The 12,474-nt window shown below is 41.4% G+C and overlaps 2 protein-coding genes across 2 annotated transcripts in view; both read right to left on the bottom strand.

Moving 5' to 3' along the window:
• Positions 1-1,337: 1,337 nt before the first annotated feature.
• On the bottom strand, positions 1,338-5,371 carry h3f3c (H3 histone, family 3C). The gene is made up of 4 exons (XM_018691641.2): positions 5,236-5,371; positions 3,445-3,588; positions 3,027-3,180; positions 1,338-2,886 (listed from the first exon to the last, which is right to left on the bottom strand). The coding sequence occupies exons 2-4, from the start codon at positions 3,570-3,572 to the stop codon at positions 2,758-2,760; spliced, it is 411 nt and encodes a 136-aa protein (XP_018547157.1). The 5' UTR covers positions 3,573-3,588; positions 5,236-5,371; the 3' UTR covers positions 1,338-2,757.
• A 2,979-nt stretch (positions 5,372-8,350) lies between these two features.
• Positions 8,351-12,474, bottom strand: part of LOC108893531 (rho GTPase-activating protein 32-like) — a 99,547-nt gene continuing 95,423 nt past the window's right edge. Inside the window, 2 exon segments of the mRNA XM_018691640.2 lie at positions 8,351-11,117; positions 11,119-12,228. Of these exon segments, the coding sequence (XP_018547156.1) occupies positions 9,966-11,117; positions 11,119-12,228 (2,262 nt within the window). The 3' untranslated portion in view covers positions 8,351-9,965.

The raw sequence follows: 12,474 nt of genomic DNA, 5'->3' as shown, positions 1-12,474 counted from the left end.
ATTATAACTGATGCATTATCATTTTACATATTTGTTATAGTAATGAGTGGTTGTATTTATTTTAACAATGCAATTAACATTATGTTGGAATTTATATGCCCATCAAAATCATGTTATTATTGCCAGGATGTGCACTAGGGAATAAACAGAGCTCACAGAGTTCTCTTTTATGGTGAAATGTTTCAAAGGCTATGGTGTAGATTATATATTAAAGCTCTCTTTTTTTAGTACATTTGAAATGTATTTCTGTAGTTAGAAATACATTGAGTAAAAAGTACAAAAGTAAAGTGCAAGTACCTCAGTACTGAAGTACAGTGGATGAGTAAACAGCTGCTGTCATCAACAAAACATCTTACAGTTCTTTTTATAACAGTGGAAACGTTTTGAAAAAACAAGTGATGTGAGTTTAATCATTTTTCACTGGTCAGTGTGTGTGCATGTGTGGTCTGCTGTTAGAAATCCACCAGAGGGCGCTGATGGCCCTCTCCATGTCTGAGCTTCCTCTGAAGAAATTTCAGCATCAGTGTAAGTCAAGAAGAAACTGGCAGTGACAGTGCAACTAGTCATTTCTTCCTTGCTAGATGTTGTCAATGAAAACTACAGAAATACATTTCAAATATACTAAAAAAAGAGAGCTTTAATATATAATCTACACCATAGCCTTTGAAACATTTACCATAAAAGAGAGCTCTGTGAGCTCTGTTTATTCCCTAGTGCACATCCTGGCAATAATAACATGATTTTGAAAATGTAATTATCATGGTGAATCATAGTAGAATTCACAGTATATATGCCAAAGACCTCAAAGAAATATTTCTAGTTATATTCATAGCATGAGCACCAGGTTTATTTATATGTTGATTTGTAAATAGGTTTCAGATCATTCTGACTCAGTTTGCCCTGTGGCCTGGCTTTAAAGTCACATTAGCTAAGCAGGGTGGAACTGTGTGGACAACTGTCAGTGTCAGTGTCTTATTGGTGTTCAATCATTCTTTGACTTGCCAGCCAGCTATAGATACGGTATACTGATTAAAAGAAAAAAATGTGGTTTAGATGATCTTTTAGTTCAGCACTGACAGAACACAGATAAAGTATAAATCCAACAGCAGTTTCCAGTGATTTACTTCAGAGAGGACAGATGGAGTCTATGTTGTGTCTGTGGTTTTAGACCTTGTTAAAGGTTTCCCCCATGTGGCAGGTCTCACACACTGAAAAAAAAGTGCACTACTCATATGCAACCTTTTTTTTTTTTTTTTTTTTTTTTGGAAAGCCACTGTAGTGAATCAACGCCTCAGAGAAACTACAATAAGTAAATAAATCACACCAACTAGCATCACTTTGTTTTAACACCTATTTATTATTACCACCATAATATGAGAAATTTGGAAAATACAAAGATCAGCTTATTTATACGTCTGAAAATCTTGAGGAATAAGAAAAATATAAAAGAAAACAAATATGAGGTTATACTGTGTATCACAAATTTTGAGAAAGGGACAGATTATATGCTCAGATCTAGAGAGAGTGCAAGAGACACAGACCCTAAACATGCAGAGTGTAACTTTCACTATAATGTCAATTCATACTGTTGTGACAAGTCTATCTGTGGTGATAAAGATAGAGATAGAGAAAGAGAGAGAGAGAGAGAGAGAGAGAGGTAGGGTGGGGGGAGAGAGTAGAGAGAGAGAGGGAAATGAACTTAATGTGTGATAACTGATCTACAGTAAACAATTGAATAGAGGAGGAGATGGTAAACCATCGCCCCCATGTGGCTGCCATTAGAATAGAAGTTGCCTTGGAAAACAAAGAAGCCCTTCCTGATTTTCTATAACAAATCAGATCACTGTTAAAAAAAAAAAAAAAAGGAGAAAGAAAGAAAGAAAAAAGCCTGACAACCATGTTGACAATATCAATTGCTTTTTCTCTTATTTTGATGATTTTAGAAGTGGTAAAGGAAGAGATGCTCATCCATGATTTATACGTGTAAAAAAAATAGACACCATATCCACAACAATAATCAATATTCTTATGCAACCAAGAAATTCTTGTTTGTTGAGTACAAGTGGTTTGGAAGATCAGAGCGGACACATCCACACAAACAGACCAACAGACCACCATCCTCTCCCAGTGCAGATCACAGAGGTGAAGGAGGTGGTGAAGGAGGTACAGCAAGCCGTCCGGCTGCAGCTGCAGAGAGGGGAGTTGGGGTGTAGAGGGACGGACTGGGTAGGAGGGGAGGAGGGTGTTCAGATGGGCTGAGGCCTCAGGACTAGTTTTAATAGCACCCTGCTGTGGAAGTTGCAGCTCCCCTTAAGCAGACTAGTCCCTCGGCCACGCCCCTCTGCTTCGGCTGTTTGCCACACAAACTGCACCTGCTGGCCTCCCGCCCTGGAAAAATCCAGGTGAGCTCGAGTGGGCTGTTTTGAAGTGCCACCCAAACCAAGTGATGTCTGTTTGAGTATGTGTGCATGTGTGTGTCTGATCTGCTAAACCTTTTACATGCACAAAAAGGTACCCTAAAACATTTGGTGAAGACAAAAAACCTATGAGAGACCAGACTTCAACATATTTCTATCTCTTCATAATCAGGATTACTCTAAAGTCTACTGAGAAGCTGGGCAGGCTGGGGAGAGACGGTGACAGGGATGGATGGAGGTGGGGGGGTGGGGGCGGGGGGTGCGAGGGGTCAGAATGAAGGAAGGCGGGAGGGGACAGGAGTAGAAAAACAGGACAGAGGTGAAATATTAAGGAGGCTGTCTAAGCACGCTCTCCACGGATGCGGCGTGCCAGCTGGATGTCTTTGGGCATGATGGTGACACGCTTGGCATGGATGGCACACAGGTTAGTGTCCTCGAACAGACCCACCAGGTATGCCTCACTGGCCTCCTGCGGGGAGGAGGGACAACACACATTAACAAGACGCCTGTGTCAGTTTTAGAGTTTTCTGAGTCACACTATTGTGTCTTAATTTATATATTTTGCACACTCTCTCACACACACACACACACACACACACACACACACACCTGCAGAGCTCCGATGGCAGCGCTCTGGAAACGCAGGTCAGTCTTGAAGTCCTGAGCAATCTCCCTCACCAGGCGCTGGAATGGCAGCTTACGGATCAGCAGCTCAGTGGACTTCTGGTACCGACGAATCTCTCTCAAAGCCACGGTACCAGGCCTGAGACACACAACCAAGCTCTAACTCAATACACCATTGTGACTTTTAACTGTGCACCTGCTACACTACATGAATAACTTATATAATTAATGCCAAATATTTCATTTTGTGCAGCTGAGAGGTTTTAGTAAAAATTGTATCAAGACATAGAGCTGAATTCAAGACTTTATTGGACATTTTCATATCACCATCACATCTTGATAATGATAACTCAGCAGTCATTAATCTGACTCACAGTCAGATAAATAGAAATGCAGGTATTACCTGTAACGATGGGGCTTCTTCACACCACCGGTGGAGGGGGCGCTCTTTCGGGCAGCCTTGGTGGCCAGCTGCTTACGAGGAGCTTTTCCTCCAGTGGACTTACGAGCAGTCTGCTTGGTACGAGCCATTACGACAAAGTATCACCTGAAGGGAATATTGAAAAAAATACATTCATCATACTGTTCAAACTATACTTTAACACTCATACTTCTTTCTCCCAGGCCTTAGCATGTTTTAAAACTGCTTTTATTAATAACTAATAACTGTTCATTCATTCATCTACTCATTGACTTGCATAGAAATCTATCAGTTCACTGTGGTGTTAAATAATCAACATTATTATGGGCACTATAATGTTATGAGGTTAAAATATGCACCAGTTTTATCATCTGCACGATTATGAACAAGGACAAATACTCCTCCAGTTCAGTGAGCTCTCAGTGTAAATGTAACACTTCCATGTGCAGAACATTTAGCCTGAACATGAGTCCAGAAACTGACAAAAAGCAGTAAAAGGTTTTTAGACAAGAAAAAAAAAAAACTTAATACATCAATAAGTAACACTGTTTGATAAATAATTCAAACTGAAATGTGATAACAAATATAAAATGTAATACTTTTAAAACACAAATTACAACTTAATGTGATTCTTCTAGTTATCACTGAGATGCTAATTTTATTTATCAACTGATTAGTCCTCCTTTTCTCTTCTTTTTTTGGCCTCAGCACACATTTAAAAAATGATTACTATTTTTCCCCCAAGAAACACTGTTCTGCCTAACTGGCCCAAGCCAGGCCTTAAGTTTGGTATTTCCTTTTACACTCCATTTTAATTGTACCTCTACAGGACAATACTATACAATACAATACAACAGTATTGTTTATGGTTACATTCCGTTATATTAAACTCTGAATGCCGTTAATGGGTATGGGTGCTCCATATATAGGTTTTGGTGGTGCATGATATTAAATCAAGGATTTAGAGATTTTTGCTGGCTGCCTATTGTCATCATTGATTCCCTGCAACGATCCAAATATCTGCATTAGAATTACTTAGGTCTCCTCTTCATTTTCGGTTTTCATTTAATCAGCAGGGGAAGTGTTTTGTTTTCCCCATCTGGTTCAAAGTCTCTAATGTTCAATCCCACTCGGCCGCCTGGGAAAACTTTTCCTCCGCTTTGGCAGCTGCACAAACACACCGCATCGAGCCAATCCAGACATTTGTGGGTTCGCAACCACACCAATCACACTGTGGAATAGGTCATCGTTCTGAAATGAACCAATCAGCTGCGTCACTGTCGTCTTGAAGAACCAATGGTATTTTATTCTGCAGGGTTTTGGGGCGGGACGAGCAACGTTAACCCCGCCTCATACCGCAAGATTATGGCCGCAGACCCTAAATGAAGCTACCAACACACAGGCAGCGAGCGGGACGTAAACTTTTACATTTTCCTTCAAAAGCACACAACATGTGCACACAAGACTATCAACAAAACGTAGAACACAAGTGTAGCTATCAGAAAACCGTCATATGCACGCGAAACGATGTTGTATTAAGGCGAAGCAGCGACGTAGAAACCGTCACTGAAAGTGGAACAGATATTTGGGCAGTAGAAGTACTGAGCCGTTCTTCTCTCTGCCTGGGCATCGGGGCAGCTGCTTTTTCTCCTCTCTACAGCGTCGAAATAACACGCGATTTCACAACAAAAACAACTTCGTCTCTGTAATTTTCTATACTAAACGGTGCATAGTATCCTATGGTATTAAAAAGTAAAAGAACATGTAACTTACCGAGGGTGAATTAAACGCCTTTTCTTCGCGAGGATACAAGCGTGTTGTGCTTGTCTGGCAGTGTCAGATATTTACTATCTCTCACACAATGGAAGCGGAGAGAGCAGAAGCAAAATGGCGGCCGTGTCAATCATCTGTCTCCCATAATGCAACTGCCAACAATTTGTAAACACTGTAACTTTACTTCTTCAGCTGGGACTTTTAGTTCCAACCGTTGTTAGATTGCAGTGTGACATTATCGTACTCATACAAACTATGATTTTATTATTATAACGTAATTATTTTTTAGATTTGCCTGTTGCAATTTTTAACGAATATGTTTGCGTTTTTCACCATTTATTAAGCTATACAGATACAAATTATACAAGAAAAGGAATAAAATGAATTTTAATACGATGTGCTCTAGAAAAAGAAAAGAAAATGATAAAGAACAAGGCAAAGCAAAGCAAAAACTAAATAGGATAATCAAGAACCAAATAACTTAAAGATACATAAGAGAGACAATGAAAATACAAAATATTTTGACCAGTGGGGAAACGTGACTGCAGTTTGGAGGTAATAGCACTTTGTTTCAGAAGTTAAATTTTTCTATATACTACTTTATACTTATTTTAGTTTTAGTACTTTCAGGTCCCAATTAAAAAGAAAACTTTGTTGTACACACACACAAATGCAATGAGATGCAATGCAAAATATAATAAACAATTAAATGATATTGTATTATTATAAAGTGCCCAGCAGTATGTAGAGTAGTTAAATTTAGCTCTTTTCTTGCCAGCTCAAACATTTAAGTGATGCGTACATTAATGCATCAATAATTATAATACTTTTTTCACAGCCCATATTTTTCTGAAATGAACTATTATGCATGAAGATTAACTAAATTTTGGTACTTTTATTTTTGATACTTTTGTACTTTGTCTACTGTGGTATTGCTACTTTTAGTCAAGTAAAAAAAAAAAAAAAGCACTTCTTCCACTGCTGATTTTGCCATAAATCACTATAACTTTTTAATCTAATTTCATGTAATGCTTAATGTTAATTTTACACCCCCCCCCCCCCCCCCCCCAAAAAAAAAAGTAGAATATAAAGGCAAATTAACAAGATGATCAAGTCAACAAGATTCAGCAAGACCTTTTCATTGTTACATTTTCTAATTTGAACACCCAGTTATCTTCTCAAATTTCATGTGTGTGTACAAACTGAAAGAAAAAATGCACAATTTTCCATCAAAGAGGAACAGAAAATACAAGGATCCATATTTATTTGCTGGATAAATACATATTGGAGTGGGTCTCCTTTATGTTTGGAGCAACCACATTTCATTGACTTGCCTCATGCCTTGTTTGAATTTATAGAGCACATGCCCACGTTTTAGTATTGTTGGTTTGTATATTGTTACATATTTTATTTACATCATTTTATTTGGTTTACATTTTTTTTAATGTTTGATTTTTAAAATCCTTTAGGTAAAGATACAATCATATGTGCTAAAAGCTGTTTTAATATACAGATCCCATTTTGAGTCTTAAATGTGTCACAAATATCACGAGTATGATGTAACAGTATGACAAATTCTGAGATTTATCAAGTGCACTGGTATTTTACCTGCTTGATCATCTCCTTGGCTGTGATATAAAACAACGGGGAAAGTAAGCATATTCAGTTGATGAGCTCAGGCCTGCGTGTCAAAGTCATGATCAAAGGTTATATTCTATCTGTGATTGTCATTATGTCTACACATATTCCACTTCATGTGTGAGATTTAAGCATACATGCTTTAATCAGTCATTCTGATATGAAGGTTATGGCCAAGATCCACACTGATGCTGAAAACCTACTTTGATTCATAACCAACTTTCATGTTTTGATGATTGTTTGACCCTTGGAACAGTCAGAGCAGATTTCTTATCATTTGTAAGGCCTTAGAGCAATGAGGTGTGTGTTTAGTTAGTAATTTATTTAGTTTAAAAAGCTCTGCTGCTGTACATGCTTCTACTGGGTGGTTTGAAAACATTTAGCATGTTTGCTCTTTGAGCATCAGACATTATACTATTCATTTCCTTATCTTGGTTTGAGACATTTTTCCTTCAGGTCTGAGAAAATGAATGTTACTCTGTCCTTTAGTAATAAACATTAACGTTAAACAGCTTCCTCTTCCATCGGTTGGTACAACAGGATGTCAGTCAAAAGGTCAAAAATATATATGTTGCGAATCGTTTATTGCCTTAAAGGAGAATTCCACCAGAATGCATTTAGATAATGTAATAAATTGACTGATCCCTATAGAAAACTTCTCTTCTCACTTTGGTCGCAGGTCCGAGTCAGCAGCCATGGTGTAGTAAGAATTCAGCAGGATGAATGTTTGAAACAGGAGCATCATTTAGGGACCATCCAACTGAAATGCTGTATCTTCACAGGAATAACATGCATGCTTGCAGATGTTCCTCTTACCAGCAGACTCTCTTTCCTCTCTCTTTTTAAAACAGAATGAATAAGTTAGCAGTTATGCAGGGAAGGCAAGTTGGAACTGGTGAGTTTTGGATGAGAAAAAGGAAACTAGTGGAGGCAATGGAGAACTGGAGAGATGGTGGTCAGTTGTGACTTCAGTGAGGACTGCTTCAGTGCTGTGCTTTGGGAGAGAATCCAGATTGAAATGGTTCATATAGGCTGATCTGATCCCATAATCTATAATTCTTATTAATACACACAAAGATGTGTCAGCATATCTTTCCACAGATACTAAAAACAGGCAGCCTGGGCAGAGGAAGGATCTTCAAGTTAACTTGTTGAGCGTTATATTTTCAGGATTCATGTCCCTCTACTGTGACCTGTTATTATTTAGGATAAACTCTGCACTCTGAATCAAAGATATTTCAAAGAAAATACTTTTTGACCTCCTTTGTAGCTGAGTCAGAGCCCTTCATAAAGCTGAGCACACACAAGGCCACTCTGTTACACTTCAAAAGTTCCAAAGGCTCAATGATAACTTTTCATTTGCATCTCCTCCAGGAGATTTGTTTTGTCACTTTTTAATTGTGTCCTTCAAGGAACTGTCAGACTGAACCAAGCAGAGGTGCATTAGAAACATCATGCACATATTAAAAGACATGGATTATAACTATTCCTGAACAATTTTATTTATTTCATATCTAACTTTAGATACCTCTAGTTTGAGACAAGAGTGTTTTCACATTCAAGTACACAGAGCCTTACTTCAACGCCCCCCACCCCGCTGAAAAGGTAGAGGCTTTAGATAAGGCAAGAGGAGCAAAACCTGCAAGCGATATAGAAGAACAGTTACAGAGTACAACCTGGATTTAGACATATTTGAAACATATTGTAATCCTTCCATTACCATGAACCAAAAGGGCATGTAGTATAATACCAGATGAATGTACTATACATTGATTTCCAGCCTGAAAAAAATGGCCCCAGATATATTTAAAAAACGTGTTCCTTCCTCATTGTTTTCAATTCAGAACCAGTGAGGCGATAGAAAACTAAATAACCCCAGCATGTCACCTGTCAACCCTGAACTGTGAAGAATCATCAAAAGTGATCTTAAATCTATCACAATGTTTGTGCAGTATGACAATGGGCTTGTATGACAATGATCGTAAACAAAATAAGGTCTGTAGGAGCAAAATTTAAGGCTCATCACCGAGTTGTTTTTTTTTCTTCCACAAAGCAGCAGCAACATGTTTCTCACCACGCTGTTTGAGAGGACACTGTTTTGGGGCTTTGTTCAGTTAGTCCAGTTCATAAATGTACCGTGAATGTGATGAAAAAAGGAAAATAAAATCAACCTCTTATACGTCTAAAGCTACAACACACATTCATCCATCTTCCCCTCTGCATCCCGTTATGTGCAACAACTGTGCCAAGTCATTTGGTCCCTCTTCCGCTAAAGAACAGACAAGTACCAAAACATTCCATTAGAAGTCATTGAAATCCATTTATAGCAAAGTTACATAAAGATGGCACAGTCACAGAGAAAATAAGACATTGATAACCACTATATTAACTGAAAGTAAACCACTGCAGGTCCTTATCAAACCTCACACTCAGCTGGATTCTTCAAGACAAACATGGACACACTGTGCCGCCTACTTATGTAAATATTAGCAGAGGGAGGGCGTAATGACCTACATGTTTCCTCCTTTAATAACTTGTGCTGTAACATCCAGAAAGAACGCAATGGATAGTGAACTACACAGAACTGTTCTGTAAGAGATAGAGAGTGCATGCATTTCTAAAATGCAAACCTTAATCCCAGTTGATGCTCATACCCAGCGCCACACCTAAAAAAAAAAACAAAATACAACAAAAAATCCCTTTTCACTACTGGTTCTACATATATATATATATATATATATAGACATACATATATACATATACATATATGTATATATGTATATATATATTTAACATATTTGTGGTTCCTGTTGAAAGTACCTTACGTCTTTCATATCATATACATTTATGACTGGCTACTGTCTCAATCAGTCGTGATAATATGACCTCTTGGACAGTAATTTCAGGTACATTCAGGACTTTCTGTAAAAAGTCATACAATTTTCTTTACAATTCATTAAAAATACAGAGGAGCAAAAATATTGGTGATACGACAGTCCACTGTCCTGCAGAGGCTGCTCAACCATAGCTCACTTAAGTCTTTCTTCAACACAGCTAAAGATAATTTCACACGTCCCCCCCCCCCAAATGCTTCATTCTGTACGTATCTCTGTCTCTGGCCTCTGCAAGGCCAGCTCAGTCTGGATAAAGGCTCCCTGGCCCAGTGCTGTGGAGTATGCTCTGTTGCTGTGGCTCACTGAGAATCCTGGGGCGGGAAAGGAGCCGGAGCCGGAGCCGGAGCCTCCACGTTTTTGAACAGGGGCCTGAGGTTGAGGTACTGGGTGGTAATCGTCCAAGTTATCATAGTGGGACTGCACCGTTTTAGTGCTGTGTTTCTGATACGAGTAGTCTCTGTCCGCGTCAGGTTTGCCCTGGTTGTAGTGCTGCTGCTCTCGGACGCTGTGTGATCGCTCTGGTTTGGAGCGGGGGTGTTGTTCCCTGGGAGCTGATGGCTGGTCGTCTGTGCTGTGGTAGCCGCTTGATGTTTTCGCTTTACTCTGGTGGTGGTCAGAATCAGGACACTCGTACCGTGGTTGGAAGTTCCTCTTGTTGGGATACTCCTGCTGCCAGTGTTTTGACCTGCTGCCGTCTCCAGCCAGCTTGTCGTCTCCAGTCTCGTACTTGGCCTCGTGTCGGCTGCTCTCCTGCTGATGGGAGAGACCGTGGCTCAGAGAAGCAGGAAGGGAGTGAGAGGATTGGCATTTTTTGGAACTGCTTTGCTTGGCAAGTCCGTCAGACTTGTCACTCACTACGCTGCCCTGGACATGCTTGTCAGTCTCCATGTACATGAGGACGTCAGGGTCTGACACCATGTGTCTGGGGAGGTAGCGCCCATCTTTGCTCTCGGCTGCAACCAGCACAGCTTTACCTGGGTCAGATTTACTGCGCAGATGTAGGGTTTCATAGCCTGATATATCTGCTGGTGTGAACAAGCCGACATTGTCATACTGAGAGAGGACAGGGCCTTTAATCCTCTGTCTGGCCCTGCTCTCCCTGCGGATGGAGTGCATGCGGAGCCTCTCTGACTCCTCAGGGTCCCAAGAGAGGTAAGCAGCGGCTTCCTTGGTCCCATGGCTGGGGGGCATGTCCCTGCTCACAAAGCTGTGCTCCTTCCCAGGTGGGAGAACATGGCGAGCGAGGTAGTGGTACCCGGTTGCTTTTCCACCTGGACGACCAGCAGCAGCTCCTGGGTCTCGGCTCCCGTACGAGTGGACGTGCCGGATTCGAATGGTGCCGTAAGGATCGAATGTCATAGTAAGGTGCCTCCAAAGGGCTTGAACCAGAGTACGGACTATAACGATACTGGACCCGTCCATTCTCAAAGTAAGGCTGCAGCTGAGTGACGTGGTAGTCGGCTTGTGAGGACTGCTGCGGAGGCTGCTGGTAGGCTTTGCACTGATACACGGGCCGATGGTAGAAGAACATGTCATCATCCGGGGGAACCTCAGTCCTCTGGATGGGCACTGAGCGGATAGTGGAAGGAACGTGAAGCGAGTGCACTCTGCGGATGGTGGGATAGCCGTGGGTTCTGTCGTGGCTATAACCCTGATGCCCTGGCCCTGGAGACACAAACACGCTCCGGGGGTTTCCTCTGGACTTGATAGAGTGGTGGTAGGATCTAGGGCCTAAAGTGCTGTATCTATTGTCTGCTCTGGCACTGTAAGGTATCTGAGGCTCAGACTTGGACACGTAGGAGAGGTGTGGGGGGACACTGTCTGGCCGGTAATGGTGTGGAATGGATTGCGGGCCCAGAGGAACAGGCCTCTGGTGGTAGTACGCTGCTCCCGGAGGTTCAATTAGAACTGGCTCTCCTTTAGCGTGGTACAGGTAGGCTGGCTGGTGCATGGAAGATTTACGAGGAGAGGGAGGATGGTGAGGCAGAGCATCCTCCATATGGCCTGGTGCAGGGCTCTCACCCAGGATGTGATAGGAGGCTTCACTTTGGCTAAGCGCTGCAGTGGCCAGTTTGCTCTCGATGGTGCGGACAGGAGGGGCTGGAGGTTTAGGTCCATAGGAGTCGTGGTATTTTGCAGACTCTGTACAGGGCTGGACTGGTTTAATGGCCTCCCAGGGCTTCTCAAGAGGCTCAGCAGAGGTGGGAGCCACTCTTGCACTTGCCTTTGAGAGCGGCTGAGATTGGGGTTGAACTTGCGTCTGAGAGGGCGTGTGGAGCTGTGGCTGGGGCTGCAGGTGAGGCTGCAGATGAGGCTGTGGCTGAGGCTGAGGCTGTATTTGAGATTGTGTTTGATGCTGGGGCAGTGACACAGCCTGCTTTCTGGGTTTTTGAGCTGGCGGAGGCAGCTGCTCTGATGGTTTTGGAAGGACTGGGGGTGGTGCAGCGTCTTCTGATATGACCTGAGGAAAAACATAACAAAACAGGCTGTTACTTGGTGAGGAAATTTACAGTTAATGAGTTGAGCAGTGCTGCAGACATGAGAATGGTACTGATCTTTTCATCTCAGAGCTAGATATTTCCCAGTGTCAAACACCTTTATTACTCACAGGTGCTGTATTATTATCAATCAATCTGGACCATGCTCACAGCAGGACAATAGCAGTATATAATCACCCTTAATAATTTATAATAACCAATCCACATCA

The sequence above is a fragment of the Lates calcarifer genome, linkage group LG20, assembly GCF_001640805.2.
Source record: "Lates calcarifer isolate ASB-BC8 linkage group LG20, TLL_Latcal_v3, whole genome shotgun sequence".
Lineage (NCBI taxonomy): Eukaryota > Metazoa > Chordata > Actinopteri > Centropomidae > Lates > Lates calcarifer.
This window is presented reverse-complemented; position numbering and strand designations above follow the sequence as displayed.